We start from the raw sequence: 21,772 nt of genomic DNA on the forward strand, positions 1-21,772 counted from the left end.
CTTTACCTGATCTTTAACTGGACCAGTTCATGTCTAAGGTAATCTTCTTCAATTCAATTTCAATTCAATTTTATTTATATAGCGCCAAATCACAACAAAAGTCACCTCAAGGCGCTTCATACGCCCATGCAATCTTTAGCATCTGAGTTATTTTTTTGGTCTCTCAGTGAAAGTCCCACTCACTACTTTGCGCTTGTGCCTCTGCAGTATACAATAGATCTTATTTTCTTATTAATAGATCCTAATTTAAATTTTGTGGGGTGGCCAGTGGACCCTAGGCCCCCCATTTGTGGTTCCCCTGCCCTCACCTTGTCAAAATCCCAACTTGATATTCATTTTTAGGTAGCAGAAGAACTCACAGTGGCTGAGCAGATGAGCTGTGGGAGCAAAACAGTTCAAGAGGACGTCATACCACCACAAAGTGGTACTGACAATCTGAGCTGATGTGGCCTTGGACAAATTGAAAAGTGTTGAAAACGGCAGGATCATCGATAGGAGCCCAGCTCTTCTTACAATGAGGGCGACGATTCCTTACCTGGACTCTCCTTTGAAATTCATTTTGGAAATCATAACTTCCACAGCCCCCGTCCTCCTACAGACTAAAGATCAGAGTCATCAGATAACAGTTACATTGTTATCATCGCACATCTCAAAAGCCAGCACCTGTGACGCTACAGAAGTGCACTGGCACACGTGGCATGACGCACAGTGTAATTCCCTCTAAAAAAAAAAAAAAAAAAAATGAAAACAGTTTATGAATTTGATATGTTCACTTTGGACTATTTTTTAAAATTTACATGATTTTCAAATCACTGCATTATGTTTATATTCAAAATCTCCTATGGCTACAGTACTTATGAAATCCTGAGCTCATCTCAAGGAGTTTATCCTGTTATGCATTTTTCCCTTTGTACCCTTTAAACTGTCATCATGATGCTTTCTGATAGTTTTGTAACATTTCATCTCACTATCTCTAAACATTTAGCCAGCACAAAAACTGATTTGATGCAACACATAAATATTGGCCACCATCGATCACATTTTGCATTAACCAGGTCAGTCAACAAGGCCGACACACTAATAGCAACAATTGGTCAATACATCAGTGAACCAGTATATTTTGCACAGGATCTTTTTTGGAACATTTTGCAGGAATGGCAATGTAATAATCGAAGAGAAATTGATAAAGTGATGCAAAGATAATTGTGAAATTATGTGAAATTAAAATTTGCCTTGAGTCTAATATCCACCACAGAAGGGTGAGGGTCAGAAGGCTCAGACAGAGCATCATAAAATCTTCGCTGATCATCTGAGTCATGCAGAATTTGCATGCTCACACAATAATCACTGAAGAAACAGCTGAACTGTTTTTTTTTTCAGTTTTCTTTAAGCAAAACACAAGAAGTGTAGCAATAAGATCATAAATAGACTATTTTGATTGTACATGTAACTCAGAATTCAATACATGCTAATCCTAGAGTGCAATATAATACTTGCGTGTGAAATCCCACCTGCACATACGAGGTATTCTTTGGTATCAGTGCCTCGCTGTACGAGCTCCTACAATATTTTCAGCAAACATGCATCCTGTTGGGACTGCATTTTTTCCCCCCTTTTTCCCTTCACTGATTTTTCTTGTTTTGGAAGCCAAATTTGGTTTGGAGGAGAATGAGTTCCTTCACAACAGCTGCATGTTGGAAAATAATAAATTGGGATTACCAGACGCCCTCTCACTAATGTGAATGAGCAGCATCATAGCTTTGACAAAAACCTTACATAACAGTACATACATACAAACTTTACATACCATTTAAGTAACCCACAGCACTGACTACACACTGAGAGACATAAATGGGGTTTATCACTACTACATGTCTTTCCATGTGTTTGCTGCTGATTGTGCTAAAAGCTTCTGTGGTTGCAGTTCTTCTTTGGCTGGTTGTTTCTCCAACCAAACTCCCTGCATGCACCATTTTCATAAAAAGTGCCACTCGTGTTTAGACCATTAATTAGCTTTTGTGAGCTGGTTGTAGAGTGAATTACCATTTGGCAGTGAAGCCAAATGCAATTACGGTCATAAGCTCCAAACCTCAAGATGTGCCCCACCTTTGTGAGCAGTGCCAGATCTTTTGTTTCTTACTTTTCCTTACCTTTGTCTGAGTCGTGGAAAACATTTCCATTACTTCTATGTGTGAGTGCCTGAAGTTAAGAGAAAGGCACTTTTTAACAAAGTAACAAAGTAAATCCTGTACATGCTGGGGATCATCGCTATAGCATCTCCTAGCTGTGTTTTTGCCTCATTGCTTTGATTTCCTTATCTGAACAAGCAGCTTTTTTTTGTCTTTATCATCTGAACATGCAGACAGAGAATACAGATTGTAACAACAGTACAAGAGGTACTCGCTCAGAATCAGCGGTGTTTTGTCCCGGGGCTCTGATAAGAAAGTAGCAACATGTCTGTCCCGTAGTAGAAATGTTCCTCAGTTATATCAAAGGAAGACATATCCAGTTACATTGTCCAGTTACAAAACGTCCCATATATTTTAAGGAACAACAATGTTTGCAGCATTTTTCGTGGTGTGCACTCTGAGTGCTTTCAGCTTCAGTCAGTACGTCTGTTTCTGATGGGTGGGAGGTCCAGCACTTACTGTATACCCCTTCCAGTTAAGCTGGCTTTCTGTCTTCATGACTCTGACTTCACACAGCACAAGGGCCCTGTGTTTTCAGTTTCCCAAATAGGCCTAAATAAAGCATTCTGTCAGAGCCTTGTGGCCTGAGATCAACAGGCGAGTGGAAAGGGTGGTGGTGGTAATGAGGTGACGTTACATATAGGTGAATGCCTGCATGTATGAGATTGTAATCCTGGATAAGTCTCTCTAGCTGGCTTGGGACCAAATATTCCTGCATAACACAATAGGTTTTGGCACATATCCAAAAGTGGACTTGCTCTGGGTTTAACAGCGCAATCCATTCTGACCTTTTTTATTTTTCTTTTCTTTTGAAAGAGCTCATAATAACTAATGTCGCCTGGCCTGAAGAGAGATTGGAAGGGAAAATGTGCGTAAAGGGTTTTTTTTTCCACCATGTGTTTGGTTTTGTGAATAAAGTTGGGGATAACCCTTAAACCCGCCCTGCTCATAAAACTTTTTATCCCCTGCTGGATTAACTGTAACGGTCTCTGTGTCTCTTAAACACTTTTTTTTGGCTTGCTGCTCATTATCTCCAACATTTAATTCTTCTGTTTTCATTTTACTCTGGTCCCACTGGTGGCATTCCCATATTCTAGAAAACAACAGTTTGGGCGGTGGAGCTGAGTAAAGCAAACCTTGCTGAAGTGCCATTGAACGCAGACACTAAACATGGTGACATGTCTGGGAACTGTAAAAAATGAAAAGGAAAAGGAAAATGAAAAGAAGAAAAAAAAACATGATACAACTAACTTTTCCCCTGGGTTCGTATAAATAAACTTTATATCTTGGAAAGTTATGTGGGAGAAAGACAGAACAGATTTATGTGGGAGAAAAAGAAGGAGAGGAGGAAAGAAGAAGGAGAAGAGACTGTAAAGAAAAAAATCTCCTAGTTAGAATACAATATATAACAATTAACAAAAATAGATATAATCAAAAAAGAGTCAAGATTATAAAGCAACACACTGGAGTTCATAAAGGAGACATTTTCACACCAGCCAATGACATTTAATTTGTGATTTCACCAAGATTCACTTTTTTTCTCATCTCACAATGCTGATTCTCATATGCCATATATAGTTGTGGAAATTGTTGCTGCCCTCAGAAATTCCCAAAATTGAACAAACATGATAAGTTGCATTTTATTTGTCCTGTGTTTAACTCTTTGCCCATTCAAAGCCTTTCCTGGACTGAGATGTTGTCATGTTTTAGGCCTGCTCATTGAACAAAATGACTGGGTGTGCATCAGCTGCCTATTTAGCTACCCTTGGAAAACCCGACGAACTACTCTGATAGTCTTTATTGATATACTGAGATGTCATGATTGATCATTAAGGGTTCAGGGGAGGTTGTCAAATGTTGTCTTTATGGAGGAAAGACTTTAAGATGCAGAAATTAAGGATCATCACACACAGACCTTGAGACCAGTTAGCCAATCCAGTATCACGGCTTCCCCTGCTGGTACTGCAACTTCTGCATACGTGTCCATGTCATGCTTTGAAAAGGCAAAGTGTGAACTGGACACAGTGGACTGGTATGTCTATTACATGCTTTGCCATGAAATTGGGTTACAATCAGTCAGCAATTCCTTGGTGCTAGGGAAAATCTGTATTACCCTACTGGCTGGTGAATAGGTCTTAGAGGTTGTTGGCAGTTGTTGGGTGTAAGTGGTTTCAAAAATGGTGCTTCACCAAAAACCTCTTTGTGTGCAAACACAAACGCTAACGCTCTACAGAGTAGTACTGACCCTTATTACTAAAGTGCAATATTAGAACAGAAACAGGGAAGGTTCTCATCTGAAATAAAATCTGTGCCTTACTGTTGAAATCAACAAACTAAGAAACAACTTTTAGGCGAGCAGCTACTGTTTCCCTTTTGCATTGTACTCTTCGCAGTATCACTACTGCTTTGCGAGTAATTGGTGAGTGTTTTCAAATGAGTCATCGTCTTCCTTACAATTAATGGCAAGTAAATTTCTCTAAATTCACCTAGCAACAGCAAGCAATCCCTTGCCAACCAGTCATATTTTTGATGTCCACCCAGCTTTTCACCTTCTTTTACCGTTGTCTGACAGCCCTGAACATTACTGTATGTTATGTGTCTGTACAACAACTTGGAGACCAGTGTATATAATGTACACCGAATAATGATGACAGTGGACTTGTACATGACAAAAATTTACTGATGTACTGGTCAATGAAATAAATGCTGTTTGATACTATACATAGATCCGTCTCATCATATTAGCCGGAGATGTTGTATTTTAAGAATGATATGATTTTACCAAGGAAAATATTAAAAAGCAAGATATGTTCATCCAGCTGCACATAGTTTGAAGACAGTTAGCTCTGCTGATAAAGAAATTTTAACATTGCCAGCTAACCAGATCAACCCTGGAACAAAACAAGATAGACTTGAATTTGAATGCGTGAACATTGTCTAACATTAGCCAAAAGAAGGGCAGCTCAGTTTTTTGGTTTTTGCAAACAAGCCTCTATGAACTTAATGCACTGCTGATGTTGACTGCCTTGAAATAGAAGTCATCTGCTTTGGACTACTTTGCATAGTTTAACTTTGAGCTTCTCTGCAGAAAAATTCCACTTACTGCTGACTATAAAGTGATTTAATATGAGTCAGTGGATCCAATTGAAGGGATGAGCTAAATCCCCACAATTATATGTTAAGTAATAGCAAGCTGTCTTAAATGTTCTAATCTTGCTCTCTGGATCAGTGCTTTTGAAGTGCAGAAATTTGTCAGCTTTGTGCACCAGTTCATTTAACCCTAATCTGTTGGAGTATTGACTGCTCCACACAAAAGGAATGTTTTGTAGGCAGTAAAATGGCAGGAGTCTGCTTTATATTGTCCCGACTAAGCAATCAAGCTTGCTTAGCAAACCAGTTCCCCCTTCAGCAGTTCTTTTTATTGGATTAAATGATGTGCAATAAAGGCAAAACACCAGGGGGAGTACAGAGAAAAACTAACCCTCTGAGAGTTGTTGTGAATGATACAGACTAACCTATTTGATGCCGTCTCTTTGTCATCAAATGTGTAAAATCAGACATGCAGATTAATATCATTGGGCATTTTGTTTTTCTTTTTAATGTTCTGGGCCTTCAAGAAAGCTCTCATGTTCCAAGAAAATGTGACCAGTACGTTTTCAAAGAGTCTTTGATGGCACAGAGTGCTGCTGGCACAAAGACAGACAACATTGGATAAGATGGAGGGAAGAAAAAAAGAGCAAGTGGGATGCATCAGGGAGTTCAGAGAAGAAGTTGTATGCCAGGAGGAAGTGACAGTGTCATGGTACCAGTGAGGCCATTCAAGATCAGAATCGGTTCTGACCCATTTCCCCTCCATCATTCCGGTTCTTTGTCTTCATTTGTCTGCCTGTTGGTTACACTAAACCCTTTCACAGAAGATGCAAGGAACGAGGTGGATTTTTTTGTGTTAGGGTATTAGCCTCTGTCAGCCTAAATAGGCTTTAATTGGGGGGAAGTTTGGTCCAACACAGGCTGGATTTTCTAGACATACACACACACACACACAGGTGCCAACTGACCCTGCTTTGACTTCTTTCATCCAAATAAGCTTCATCTTGATATCACCACCATATCTGTGCTTTCTTCCCTTTTCTTTTGAAGACTTTTAATCTCTTCTCCTTGTTTCTTCCCTTGTCCTGTCCTGTCTTTCCTCTGTTTTGCTCTCTGTTCTTTGCCTCACAGGAACATAGTTACTTTCTTTCAGCCTTCTAACTTTAAATGTTATGTGTAAGGATCATAAATGTGTATGTGCATGTTGGAATGCTTAAGGCTGGATTTCCAGATTCCAGCACTGCTTCATGAAGCTTTAGCTCTAGGGGGAAAAATGTATTTTTTTTACATTCCCTCAAAAACTTCTGTCACTGACCCACAAAAATGCTTGCTGTGTTTTTACTGCCTCCCTTTTCACTGAATGTCATTTAGTGTTCATTTGCTAAATCACAGAAAACGTGTTAACATTACAACCAACTAAACCAACCACAGGATAGTGTACATTTTGGAGACTGACCTTTAAGGCAGCCTTTGACAGATGGCTTTAAAGTTTGCTTTATATTGTTAATCACATTGAACTTTTTGTAGGTTCCATTTTATTTGTAGATCAGACTTTCTGGTGTGTCGACTATTCTTTAAAAATGTAGAAGGGCAGTAGAGCCTTTAGCTTTCAGGTTCCTCTCTTCTGGAACCAGATTCTGGTTATGATTCGAGAGGTAAGAACCCTCTCTTGTCCTTTTTTACATGTATCGCACAGCAGGAAGTAGTCCACTTCCGAAACCTTCTGACCACTGGAAATACAGTAAAGGTGCTGCCTGGAGAAAGCATGCAGCAGACAGCACACACAACATGCTCTTGCTAAAAGTTCAGTTCTGTGCTCTTTGAACATCAGTGCTGTCTGAAATGACATTCACCTTGTGTTAGGGATCTGGTAGGTTAACGGGGTGTCAGACATTTGCATTACGTAGCTAACATAAAAATTAATTTGTGCATTTGTAAAAACTTGGATCAGGTCACCCTCTGCCAGCATTATGCTGCTACAGGCTCAGGCTGCTGGGGTGAGAACCTCTCTCACCCAACCTACTGCATGTTATTAACTTTAATGTTTTCTGTCTCCTGTGATTTGTGCTTTTTTCCTGTTTCTCCGCTCTCCCTACTTCCTGCCCACTGTTGCTGAGTGTTTGCTCATAGAGGGAAAGATTGGATCATTTGGTTTGTATCTATAAAGTTTCTTTGAGGTCACTATTGCTGTGAACTTTTGTTACATGAACAAAGCACTAATAAAAATCTTACAGTTTTAGGGCACAATGTCACCGTCACCTGGGGTGATGTGGATGACTTTAACATATATCAGTTTCTCATTTTCTGTCCTTATTATTCTGGCATGTCAGTGTAAAATAGTCCAAACAGGACCTTTAACTTTATCTTGAGGGAACCTCTAATGCATTGGTCTGAATATGTGATGATCATAAATCATCAAATTCAAACTAAAGGTCAGGTATTGTAACAATAGTTCCCGAGTTCTTTTTAGCAAAGTGTCCAATACAAGCGTAATCAACTTAAGCAGCTCAGACTGAGGCTGTTCCGTGATGTCGTTTATTGCTGCTGCTGCTGCTGCAGTGCTCGGTAGCCTTTTATGCAAAGCGCGGTCGCAGTCGCGCGGGCGCGCACAGCTATATCCTGTGACTGAAAGCATCCCAGCTTCATTCACCCCAGAGATCACAGGACCGCTGGGAGCTGCCATCAAACTCCTCAGAGCGGAGATAAAGGCTTTTGGTTCTTTTGCGTTTTCCAGACAGACCTGCCCTCGGTTTGTGAGTTTTGACAATTTACCAACCTGAAGTGCCAACACGCTCAAACGCTGCAGAGGGCACAAATGGGTGATTTTTGAAAGGCTCATACTGAGGACAAAATGATGGATATTCCTGGATATGTGAATGCAAAAAATGCCTAATGCTTCCATCGGCACCTGTTCTGTCTAGACCAAAATGAAAAGCAACTGGACATACACTTGATGTCAAGTCTGATTGTGTGATTTCCTTTAAACTTCGGACCTGTGGACGAATATCGGTGGGATCCTAAGATTTGTACTTTTTTATTTTGTTTTATCTTTTTAAAACTTGGACTCTCATTTTTCGCGGTCACTTAAAAAATAATCCCTTAAATCTCTTTGGCAGTGACTTACACCGCGTGCAGAACAAGCAGAAGTTTGCTTCAATCCTTTTTATTTCATTCGGGATTTCGCAGCTTTTTCATTAAAACTGAGGAGGTATTCTGTCCTCCCGAGGGATGATGAGAGCAGGGAGCGACAGCCCGGCTCCTTCGGTGGATTTTCGACCTATTCTGGTGCCTATGCAGTGGATCTGAGAGGAGATGAGAGCCGCAGTCTACCACATCCTTGCCGGCTACCTCTGCGTGTTACGCACCGTTGCTCAGGTGAGCTGAATCAAAACACTCTGTGTTTAATCTTTTCTGCTGCGTGTTGTGATATTTTTACTCGCAGCTATTTAGCTTGTAAACAAGTAATAGAACTCACAGAGACTCAGTCCTGAAGGTTAACGTACTGAATACAACAGATGAAATCTAGTTTATTTGCGTAATTACACACGAGCATTAATCTTACGCACAGTTACCTGTTTGATACATTTTGAAAACCCGCCACCGAGTCAGCTTGAAAGCCAGCTGCAGATAAGTAACGTTTGCGTGATCGTGATTTACGCACCAACTATGTGTTCCCACCCCCAATAAACCCACCCCCTTCATTCCCACAGGAGTCTCCTCTCCCTCAGGAGCTTCTGGAGCGGCTCTCTCGCAGCGAGATCCGCAGCATCAGCGACCTCCAGCGGCTGCTAGAGATAGACTCCGTAGGTAAAGCACTTCATTATAATACAAGTCTCCCACAGCCACAAGCTGGATTAATGATCCTTACAGAAAAATGGGGTTATTCATAGAAAAATCTGTTCATGTGATGCCTGTGACAGATTTTTAATAAAATATATGAAGAAATAAATAAACATGGTGCAGATAAGATCAGACGTGTTTTTTAAAGTGATGTGAAACATAATGCCAAGTATGCAATTTTAATCTCTTCAGGGAAGTAATTTTTAACTCTAAGAGCACTGCACAAGGCTACATCACGTTTGTGCTTGTGATCAGTGTCAGGGTTTCATGCACCAAGTGGCAGCAGACATAACTTGGGGCCAAACCTCTGTAGCATTTAAAGCTAAATAGTAGGCTACAATTTTTTTAATGAAATTTGAAAAGTCACAGGAAGTTACTGTAGAAACTCATATTTCTTTGCACCAGATCAACACTTGTGATTTTTTTAATCTATCTTTAATCTACTTCTGAAATTAGGAGCAATGCACATGTTTGTCTTATTTTAGCATGTCATTGAAAAATGATGTACCTTTAGTCATACAAAGATCCAAGCAGGCCTTAACTTGACTGAGTAACAGATAAACATCAGGCACAGGGAGCTTAAATGTGATAGTCACGGCTGCTTCCCTCCCTGTCAGTGCCTTGAAAGACTCTGACTTGAGGAATTAGTTGCATCTGGTTCAAGATTCTTTGTCTTCTCATCTCACCACTGGATGTTTCTCAGAAAGACCAGAAGCAACTTTTGTTTTTCTTAAAAAAATCATCTGTATCTTTTCTGCTCTGCTAGCAGCTGACTGTGTAGCTGAGATCACAAAAAAGAAGGCTTTGTGTGCAGTTCAATCATAAACAGTCTCCAACTTTTGAAGAAAAAAAAAAAGCACCTTCAATAAACACTGATGTCTGTGTTTATTATGCAGGTAATAAATCTGAGCAGATTGAATCAGTGAGGTGAGACAGGAGGAAATAACTGTGGCATAAAACACACTTTATTGCATCCACTCATCCACATTTCAGCCAAATAAACTTTTTTTTTTTTTGCTGCGTGAACTTTTTTTTATTTTTTTCTGTCTGCAGTGCTGAGTGGTGCCACCATTAATCCTGGCATCATTGAGATGCAAATGTCGAGGGTGACGGCTCCCTGGCTCGGTGGGGGTCAAGTGGCTCACTTCATTATACTGTTGTCATGCTGCCCATTATTGGTTTGAGAGGAGGGCTCGCTGGAAGGCTGCTGTGTTGCTATGTATAATTCATGCTCAAATTCCTGCATGTCAGGGCGAGAGAGGGAGACACACAGGCTCAGAAAGAGAGAGAGAGAGAATGAGAAAGATAGAGAGAGAGAGAGAGAGAGGGAAATGTCGAAGGTGGACTTTGTTGTGTTTTAGAAGCACATTGTGTATGTAGGCAGGCGTGTGTGTGTGTGTGTGACTGTTTGCATGCACATATGGCCTCAAGAATGAGGAGCGCACGCAGACATCTACATGGTGACCAAAAGAAGCATCAGGCTTGGTATTCAGGATCAAATTAAAAGAGTCCTGCCTAGACATCATTTACTCTGATTTCCTGGAACCTTGCTCCCTTTTTCCACCCACACAGACACACAAATCTACACAAATCCACACTGCACACACAATCTTTGCTCAGAATTTATTGGCTTTAAACATGTCTGTGGGTATCCTGTGGTTTGGAAGTACTGAATGGCTTGAAGAATCTGCGAAAACTGTGGATACATCTCTAGAAGGCACACACACACAAAGCTAAGATTTAAAACTAAGCCTTGAGGGCAAGATTGGCTAATATAAATCTTTATGCCATAAATCATCAGTTATTAACTAAAGAATATTATCCACTTTAGGAAAGTTTCCGTAAACTGGATGTTTGTCTAATCTCAGGTGTAGTATTGTCACAACCTGCCAAAACCTTGCACAGAAAAATAAATAAATAAAAGATTAAACTAAGCTCACTACCACACATTACTACCACCAAACCAAACTGAACTGACAAATACAATTTATGGCCAAGTGTCAATGAGTGGCAGAGTTTCCAAGATTAATTGTAGATAGAAGATGTTTCTGTGTTTGTAGGAATAACTCTGGGTCCCTCCTCTTCATGAAACCATTCGTGACTGGTGCTTGGTAACTCAAGGTTTCAGCTTCCTCCACAGATTTCCTATTGATCTGAGGTCTGGAGACTGGCTAGGGCCCAGGGGTGTTGAACTCCAGGCCTCGAGAGCCGGTGTCCTGCAGGTTTTAGATATCACCCTGGGTCAACACACCTGAATCAAATGATTAGCTCTTTGCCAGGCCTCTGGAGAACTTCAAGACATGTTGAGGAGGTCATTTAGCCTTTTAAATCAGCTGTGTTGGATCGAGGATACATCTAAAACCTGCAGGACACCGGCCCTTGAGACCTGGAGTTCGACACCTGTGGGCTAGGCCATTCCACACATTAATGTGTTTCTTCTTTATCCACTCCTTTCTTGCCTCTGTGGTATATTTTGGGTCATTGTCATGCCAGAAGACCCATCGATGACCCATCTTCAGTGTTCTGGCTGATGGAAGAAGGTTGTAGTCCAAGATTTTTCCTGTCTTTTGGCCTCTCAATGCGCTGCCCAAAACATAACATTTCCACCTTTGTGCTTGATGTGGGGATGGTGTTCTTTGGCTCATACAAAGCATTTCTGTTCATCCAATCAGATTCTGGTTACATCTTTCATCAACGCCTCAGTTTATAAGTTTAATGTAATTATTTTTCTGGATTTTTAGTTGATATTCTGTCTACTATCAAATTTCTTTGTAAGTGAGCAAACATAAAAATTCAGCAGGGAATCAAATAATTGCTTTCTCCACTGTACATCTAACCAGTAATAGAAGCAAAAAAAGTGCATTAAAGTCACATAACAGCAAATAAATCTCAAAATTCACAAAGAAGCTACTTAGAAAGTTCAAGTTTGCTTGCAATGTGATGTCATTTCCAACTTAACAAAATCTTTGCTGTGTGTCTGTGTGTGTGGATTACATTCAAATGTACCTGGAATAGGCACTGAAACAGTTTCATTTGGGGCTCGTGTACATGCAGAGAACTCAGTAGCTCACTGACATCATAACTCAGAATAACCTGGTTAAACTGCTTCTCTGATCAGGAGACACTTGATAAAGATATCTGTAATGAGCAGCTTGCTGTAGCATGTAAACATGCCACCACTTTTCCTTCTTTTGTATTTTGGTCAGTCAGCTGTCAAGTTATCTTGATAAGGAGATTCATGGTCCCATGAGGATAAATTACAAATATTTTCTATTTTGGCTCGGCCAACAATGTGGTGCATAAGATTTCATGAAACTTAAGGGACAACTTCTGATGTCCAAAGAGCCAGGATCAACTGAAGTGATGCATCATGGCCCAAGATTACAATAAATAGGTATTATTTTTAATTCTGAATCATGCAACGTTAGTCCAGTAGTGTCCAAGGATGGAAATGTGGAGCTGGAAATGAGCAAAATAAAAAATATCCAATATCACCCAAGAGAACATTTGTGCTTCTCAGAAAATGAACTTTATGCATGCATGTTATCCACAATAGTGCGTTAGTATGTGTCTGTGTTTTTGACACAAGGATCTTTGTTGTTAACATTTAGAGTGTGTATTGTCTCAGTATGCTTGTGTTATTTTGTCTCTGTTCAGAGAACGAGGTGATCGAGGAGACCAAACACAGCTACCACAAGGACTTCTCTCACAGCTTCCCCGACCTAAAGAGAGCACACACACATACCAGACACAGGAGGAGCACTGGTGAGAAACACACACACACATGTAGTCAGCTTGAGCCTCAGGTCCACTGGTTATCTAACTATTCTTTTGTAGTTTCCAAAAATTCTATATTGTATAACGTTAATAGGAAATACTAGTATTTGTATAAAAAGTGAACCATTCATGCAGGTTTGATCAGCCATGTTTGTTCACCTGCAGTGGTAGAAGAGGCCTTGCCAGCAGTGTGCAAAGTTCGGACAGCAATTTATGAAATTCCCAGGAGCCAGGTGGATCCCACATCGGCCAACTTCATCATCTGGCCTCCCTGTGTCGAGGTGAAACGCTGCACCGGCTGCTGCAACACCAGCAACATGAGGTGCCAGGCGGCTCGCAAACACTACCGCACTGTTAAGGTAGCTTTCTGTTGCTTCTCTCTATACATGTGACCACATGTGTGTCTGTTTCAGACTCTTTTGTGTTCAAAAGAAGCTTTGTTTTCACATCACATTTGGAAGAGGTAAAGATTTGCATATAGGGAGTCTTGGGGGTTACCAGGTAGCACAGGTCGACACTACACTGCACTGATGAGCACAGCTAGACCCCGGCATGCAGGGTTAGCTTTGTAATTGTTTCTTTCTGCTTCAAACATTCCTTCCAACAGAAACCTGTTAGGTAATGAAAACACATGCATACATTCACATATAAAACAAATATAACTAATAACTTTGTGCTGTCAAAGACATAATTCGGTCAAAGGAAAGAATAAGACTTTATATCAACACTGTACGTGCACACTTGCACTGCTTCAATTTTTGATATCCATCATTAATTCATTAATAAATTAATTTCATTTTAATCTTTACTCATTGCCATCACTTTAAACTTTTTCTTAAGAATCAAAGAAAATGAATATAATTGCCATAAACCAAAACTGTGTGTAACCATAGTGTTATTTAACATTTTCTGAACTGTAGATATGTTTATGGAGCTGGAGCCAGGCCAGGCTGGAGCCGGGTACACCCCGGAGTGGAAGAGCCATTACCAAATACCACAAATTTTGTATTTCCAAGTTTGTCATAAACCATTTCCTATTGAAGCCAGGCAACTGAGAGACTTCCCATAAGATGTGAAACTGACGAGTTAAAGTTAGGAAGAAGCATCCGGAAAAGGCTTTGTTGTATTTAGTAGAAACAGTCTTTTTATCATGTCTAAGTAATCTGCCATTTATCTGTTGTTTTTCTTTGTTTAAATTAGAGTCCCTTAATAGAGACTAACTGCATATGAAGTGCAAAATTGTGGCCAAGAGCTTTGGCACTCGCACAAAGTTTGTTTTTCATGCACTTTGGCACAATTTTTATTTCATTTCTTTCACAAGGATGTCATGAATTTCAAAAACCTATTATTACATTTCTCTAGTGCACTTGTCTGTCTCAGTGCATGCTGTATCTTCTTATATGTCACCTTCAACTTTCATTATGAGGAAGAGGACAAAGTCACAGAGGACTAAGACTGTTCTTTGGGGCGATTGTGGCTCAAGAGTTGGGTGTTTGTCTTGTAATCGGAAGGTTGCCGGTTTGAGCCCCGGCTCGGACAGGCTCAGACAGTCTCGGTTGTTGTGTCCTTGGGCAAGACACTTCACCTACTGCCTACTGGTATTGGCCAGAGGGGCTGATGGCGCAATATGGCAGCCTCGCCTCTGTCAGTCTGCCCCAGGGCAGCTGTGGCTACAACTGTAGCTTGACTTAACCAGTGTGTGAGAGTGAATGAATAGTGGTATTGTAAAGCGCTTTGAGGGTCCCGAAAAGCGCTATATAAATGCAATCCATTATTGTTTGGTGTCTGACACATACAGTAGCCAGAGACAAGAGTTTTCTTCCACAGGGATATCCTGTGACAATAGAAGTGGTTCAAATTAGTTTAAGGGATATATTCTGTGTAAACATTTAGCAAAAGGCTTCTGTTCCTTGTCTTTTACTAGCACTGACCCGGAAAGTGTAGAAAACGAATAATGGCACAGAATGTGTAAATACGCAGCCACTTACTGGAGGTATACACTCTACACCTGCCAAAAACAATTACTCTCCCCAGCTTAACCATTGTGTGTGTGTGTGTGTGTGTGTGTGTGTGTGTGCGTGTGTGTGCGTTCGTGTGTGTGCCAGTGACTGAAAATCTGGCAGTGAGGTAGCACATGAACATAATAGCTTCCCTTTGATCTCATCCAGAGCTGGAAATAAGACTCAGTAAACCCCAAATGGTTCACAGTCACAAGAGTCCAAGTGGGAGCTGACCCAAGGAGTGTGTGTCTGTGTGTGTGTTTGGCACACAGGAAGTGCATTTATTGTACTTTTAAACTGTGCTGATGATGTTGATGTTAATAGTTACTTTAATAATATGAACATGAAATATTAATTTCACAGGTTGATTGGTTGATGTTTGACTGATAATCTGGGGTGAGAGGGAAAGACGTGTAAGAGTGTGCTGCCAGAGGTCAAGAGGGAAAACGTGAATAAAACAGGAGGGGAGGGCGGTTTGATACTCTGTGCTTTGGCCTGCTGAAACCCAATCTGAGATGAAAGGGCTCATCCTTTGTCTGCTCACAGAGGAAATCAAAAATAAAGTCACTCGCATGTGCTGAGATTCAGTGCTTAGAGGGTAAACGGTCACGACTACAACTGCACTCACTTAAAGCTAAAGGGAAGATGGCAGGGTGAAGGTTTAGGGGGTGTGTCCATATGTGAGAAAACAAAGAAAGAGCCTCAGTACTGATATATATATATGAAGACTACAGCAGGCTGGAAGTCAATCTGTAATGCCCTTTTAAAAGCTGCTGTCTTGAAATGATGTTTACTTGTTTTTTGAGAATAGACTGTATATAAAAGATGGATATCATCATTGTGAGATCACTCACTGCCATGTAAAGTTTCCACTTGAAGCCTCTGCTTTGTCACCTAGCTAACGTTCACAGGTTTGGAAGAACTACATCAGTAGACTGACTGAATGCATAACAACTGCCAAGTTGCCTACAAAAAACATCGATTTTTCTTACTAGAACTACAGCAGCAACTGTAGTGTAAGTCTGCAGGAAAGAACTATTAATTTAATAGTTGATCTAATCTAATCTAACTACTCATATATATAACAATTATAGCAGACCTCGACTATTTGAAGTGATGGCTCACCCCTTCTAGCATATTGTCAAGGTCTAGTCAATGTCATATGTGCTGTTTAGCTGCACAGCTGCTCACCTCAGCTGAACCTTCTTGTGGGTTTTTGTTTTTTCAAAGTCTTAGCTCTGCTATTTCAGAGTCTGTTAAGACTTGAAGCAAAGATGGTTGTGCAATTGGACCTGCCAAAGTGCAGACTTGGCTTGCTAACAAGGATGTTAGCATTACGCATTTACTGTGCTTCTGTGGTTCTTTTATTGTTTATGTAAGATAAAAGTATGTTGGGTGTGTATTTGTTCATGAACTAGAAAGACCCATTGCTACATGAGTAGCTAGGCTCGGGGCGCTAGTGTTGATGTCAAATGTGACACAAAACAGCATATGCCTCACTTAGTGTAAGTGAAATCAAACCTCCTATCAGTGTTCCATTCATTCTTCCAAACGAGATTACACACACCTGTGTGCTTGCACAAGTACAAGAAAGCATTTTATCTGTAGCACCTGTATCATACATAACCTGTCTCATTCTAACTTAAATAGCACTATCGTTAGGTAGTTTTTGGGATCAACAAACCTATATTGTTGCAAACATAAATTTAATCATGATTCGATTTTGCAGAAGTTTAGTACATGATGAAATTTACAATAGCTTCAAATAATAGAGTCTACATCAATTTAATGAACAAAATTATGTTAGATTGTTGAGGTAAAGAGGACAGAAAGTGGAGGAAACAGGAGATAAGTTTACAATAAAAAGTGAAATTTTAATGATGGTGGTCTAGTCAAACATTTACCAAAAAGGAGATACAAACATAACATCCACACTTGTCCAAAATAGTGATGCGCGAATCATGTTCACGTTCAATACTCGAGAATCACTTTACTGACTCATGAATCATGATTCACAAGCCCAATTGACTCACTAACTCATCCCTATTGCTGTTAGCAAACTAATTTCCTTAGTAGAAATATATGTAGCTTATAATTAAAATCGTGGGGGAAAAAAACAACAGCCAGTTTCTTAACAAAAACATTTCTGCTCTGAACTGGAAGAAAAAACCCTGAGTAGAAGCTCACATCAAGACAATAGCTCCTTGGTTCACAGTAGCATCGCTCTGCTAACATGCTAACAGCACATTTTAGCTACTCACCCCCTCCCTTCCTGCGCTGAATTGTAGCGTAAGCGAATCACTCAGGACTCACTCACCCCCTCCCTTCCTGTAATGAATCATAGAACGAACGAATCACTCACTAGTCATGTCCAAATTCATGGGCTGGTCATGTCCAAATTCATGGGCCGGCCTTCGCGGTCTACGCGGGCCAGGGGCCTGTTCTTCGTTCCGCGCTAAGTGAGTTAGCTGGATGAGATTGTTGACGATTTCGCGTGATCCTGGATCGTTCGGTTCCCCGAAGCCCATCCGGGACTTGCTGTCATAGCAACAGAGCCGTAAGCGTAAACCTGCTGGGGAGCAGGTTTACTTTATGTAAACAGGATTAGATCGCGGCCACGCAGGTATGTCCGCGTCATTCATACGAAAGCAACAGCGATATTCCACCACTGTTTCACCATAAATAAATAACATCAATGTAACTAAAGATAATGCAGCACTTGATCCTTTTATTGATTTCACACAGATACATACAGGTCATTCCCTAAAAAAGGGAATTGTACTATTAACATTCTATTACATGTATGTGATTATTACAGATGTAATTCATATTTCAGAGTAGTAATTGTAAATTACTTCGTGTAATCAAGATGAGAGACCACGGCTATAAAAGCGAAGGTGGATTTGGGAAGTCTGTCGCAGTCATATCCTGTCCGTTTACGCGAGCAACCCATTGCGGAAGGTGCAAGATTGATAAGGAGAGTTTTCAGAATTCAGCGTATATTGCGGGACAGACAGGATCCTTTAGCTCAGCGCGACAGTGTGCTCATAGAGAGATATCGATTTTCCCGTGAGGGTATTATTCACTTAACCAACTTGTTGACGAGGGGGTGCAGGACCACCACCTGTCTTTGTTTGCTCTGCCCTTTTCTTGGTTGCTGTTATGAACAAACAAACAGAGTATTCCAGGGTCTCTTTCCAAGAGACGACAAGCAATATAAGTGATAAATATTACCATTCTGTAGAATATTCTTATATTTCACTTTTACTTGTTCCCATGTTCTAGTGGGTCCTGTTGTGGCTCTAATGTGAAAGGGGATATAATATAACATATTATAATATAATATAATGTAATATAATATTGGATAATATGGTGTGATATGATAAATCTACCCTACCGCCTACTGGTGTTGGCCAGAGGGGCCGATGGCGCAATATGGCAGCCTGGCTTCTGTCAGTCTGCCCCAGGGCAGCTGTGGCTACAACCGTAGCTGCCTCCACCAGTGTGTGAATGTGAGAGTGAATGAATAGTGGCATTGTAAAGCGCTTTGGGTGCCTTGAAAAGCGCTATATAAATCCACTCCATTATTATTGTTATTATTGAATTACTTACGAGTTTGATTTGTCAGCAACTTTCTGCCAGCCCTCTCTCCTTGCTTTTGCAGCCTTTGCAGTGTTCCCTTGCGTTTTAATTAAACTCTGAAACTCCTGAAATCCCTCACTCAAGAGTTCTTGCTCTGCTGCCGAAAAATACCGAGCGCGCTCCTTCGACATTTTCGCCGACCAATCAAAGGGTTGCCGATCAATGTTTCTACTATCGATGCGTAGCCCCTGTTGGGCCACCCAGTGATCTCACATTACTTCATCCAGCTATACTAATCGTCAACAACAGGTGTGTTCGGGGAACCGGAATAGCGAGCTCAGAGTTAGCGCGATGATTTGGTCTTGGATGTTTCATTTGATCTTGGATGTAGTAAGCGACGTACGAAGCACAGGGCCCAGGTCCTCAGAAGTGCGTGTAGGCCGGAAGTAAACGGCTGGGGAAATTGGACGGTCTAGCCTTCTGATTAGCGTCACCGCTGTCTCGTTGGAGTTTAATAAACTCAGCCGTCTTCTCCTTGCTATCTAAAATATAACAGGACACTGGCGTAAATTCTCGACCGTGTCATACTCCTGTTTAATCAGTTTTCTGTTTGACGTTTAGTCAAAACCAAGGAGGAACCCACCAGGGGGATTAATAAAGTTTTATTTTATCTAATCTAATAACTTTAATCTCAGCCAAACCAATTTACTCACAAACAAACAAAACACTGAAAAAAGCCCAACAATAACATTTTTAGGTTGTCTAAGTGACTTATATATTACGTTTAACCTGAGTAGCAAAAATCCGCGGTGATCTGAAAATGATGTGCCGGGAGTTGTGCCGTTCTCGGCGGCTTCAGTGAACCTCGAGCTCCCAGCTAGCTATCGAGCTGGTGACTAGCAGACGTCTCCGAAAACGTCGAAGCACTTTTGCAAATATGCGATATCTTGATAAACCGAGCAGATATTTGATGTTTACACAGCTACATTCAAAAAACCCCAACTTGAGGCCCATACACTGGGAGATTCTCAGCTGTAGCTAATGACCACCTCCATTAGCTGTTTGAGAAACTCTTTGTCATGTTTTCTATTGAATATTTCTGGCAGACTAGTTTTAAACAAAAACCTTATAAATGTGATCTTAAAAATCCACTGGATGGCAATAGCTATGCTAATTTACAAAAGAACTGAGACTAAACTTTGATGTCAGATATGTTCTCCAGTAGTCAGTTCATTGTGTTTCCTATTCTTTAAAAACTTAATCTACTCAGCTTATAAATTTGATTAAGTTAGTACCTAGCACTAGTACTAGACAGCTAGTTTGGCTAGCAAGGTGCATCTGGTGCAAGGTGCAAGTTAGCATTTCTGATGCTAACTTTGACTAGAAAAACTCGTTCTAACCCAACACACTCAACAGAAAAGCAGAACATGCCTTAGAATGTGTTTTAGTGCAAGGGAACTTTGGGTAAAGGCACACAACTACCACTCAAGATAGCTACACAGAACTTATGTAATTTCTGTATTCCTTTTATTTTTCAAAGCTGGCAGTTTGACTGTACGAATTCATGCAGTGAGCTAGTTAGCGGGGGCTTGCCTATGCTAAAGAGTATTAACAAACATGCTTTAATTCACTTCTCAATAAAGTTTTCTCTCTGTCTCACTTTCTCTCCCCTCAGGTGGCGAAGGTGGAGTACGTGCGAAGGCGGCCAAGGCTGAGGGAGGTGCAGGTGAGGGTGGAGGATCACTTAGAGTGCACGTGCACCAATAAACGCCATATCAGCCCAAACTCAGACACAGACAATGGTGAGCATATAGCTGCGTATCTTTGTGTGCGTGCATGTGTTTGTGCATGGGCGTGAGCATGGGGGTTTAGGCTGGCTCACTTCACATGTTACGGCTCCTCTCAGAACTGATAACATCTGAGGCATTTACAGTGTTTTTCCTGCCTGAGTTAATTCTCCCTCAGGGCAGCATTTCCCTTCACACACACTAACCCATCCACTCACACACACACACATACATGTGTGCACACACACAAACATATGTTTCAAAGACCCCCATTCTATATTATTAAAATCTTTCCTACTCGACGTAAACAGGGGTTAAAAAAAAACATTGTTGTAGTGCACAAAGGTTCTTGGAGTTTAACCATCCTGTCATCATGTGTGACTTCTGTTGAACTTGCTGACTTCCTGCAGGTCGTGCTTACATCAGCTGAACTTAAAGCAAAAAAATTGCAATTTAGATGTCCAGCGGTGGTGCAGAAAACAGTCCTTTGTGTGTGTGCGTGTGTGTGTGTGTGTGTTGTTATTCAGTCGAAGATAAAGCTAATGCTTTATGCTAATAAAAGAAGCTATCTTCATGTTCCTTTCTTGCAACAGGCATCAGGTGAAGAGCAGCAGACAGATGTAGGAGTGGAGGACACCTTGAGGATAATGATGTAATGGAAAGCAAGGACAAGCACCTTCTGCCTGTGACTCCTTTAACACCTGCCATCAAAGTAACAGTGAAAAGGTCTAATGGAGCATATTTTGTCCACGACCTTTTGGAGTTTTGATGGAGGATTACTGACTCACCATTTTCCAAAAAAAAGCAAAGCATCAAACTTCCACAAGTGAACTCCAATTTTTTTTTGATGGAGACGAGAAATGATGAGACGATGACAAAGCGAACTGACATTCTGGTTCTAGGATGTTGAAGGGCATATTGCCTGTATCCTGCTCTTTCTCCAGAGTATAAACTGCTCAGTGACTCGGATTATAAACTGGGGCAAAATCCTTTCTAGAAACAGTGACTGGGATTAGTTTTTGTACTCCAAGATTTACTCTTCCTCAGAAAAGCACTCACACACATGCACGTATATCCTCTTATTTTTATAACGTCTCATTTTCTATTTCTATTGCTTATCAGTTCTTTTTCTGATATGTTACCCAAATAAAGAATGGATGGGAAATAATCCTTCCGACATGTTACTGATACTAATAAAATATTTATATGAAAACAAATTGGGTGTGGTGGTCAGAAAACAGCTTGCAGCAAACAGGTTTGTCAGAGAGTGACTGAAGGGACAGTAACACACACACACACACACACACACGCACACACACACGCACACACACACACACACACACACACACACACACACACTGAACCTTGGCAAAAGTGAGACTAGAAAACAGAAAAGCATGAAAATGCTGATTATGGAGCGGAATAGCCAACAGCTAACAAGTGATCTTTTTGTGCTGTTTAAAGAGTTGTGTTATTTCAAACATGTCAAAGAAATGACAGTAATAGT

General features: G+C 40.7%; 1 protein-coding gene across 1 annotated transcript; it reads left to right on the forward strand.

The window, feature by feature from the left end:
* Positions 1-8,525: 8,525 nt before the first annotated feature.
* pdgfaa (platelet-derived growth factor alpha polypeptide a) lies at positions 8,526-21,507 on the forward strand. Its single transcript, XM_085458654.1, has 6 exons — positions 8,526-8,654; positions 8,990-9,086; positions 12,777-12,884; positions 13,062-13,255; positions 20,154-20,280; positions 20,859-21,507. The coding sequence occupies exons 1-6, from the start codon at positions 8,592-8,594 to the stop codon at positions 20,867-20,869; spliced, it is 600 nt and encodes a 199-aa protein (XP_085314780.1). The 5' UTR covers positions 8,526-8,591; the 3' UTR covers positions 20,870-21,507.
* Positions 21,508-21,772: the final 265 nt, after the last annotated feature.

The sequence above is a fragment of the Copadichromis virginalis genome, linkage group LG6, assembly GCF_057382275.1.
Source record: "Copadichromis virginalis isolate Kocher_CV1m ecotype Utaka linkage group LG6, C_Virginalis_male_GT1.1, whole genome shotgun sequence".
In the NCBI taxonomy this organism is placed as follows: Eukaryota; Metazoa; Chordata; class Actinopteri; order Cichliformes; family Cichlidae; genus Copadichromis; species Copadichromis virginalis.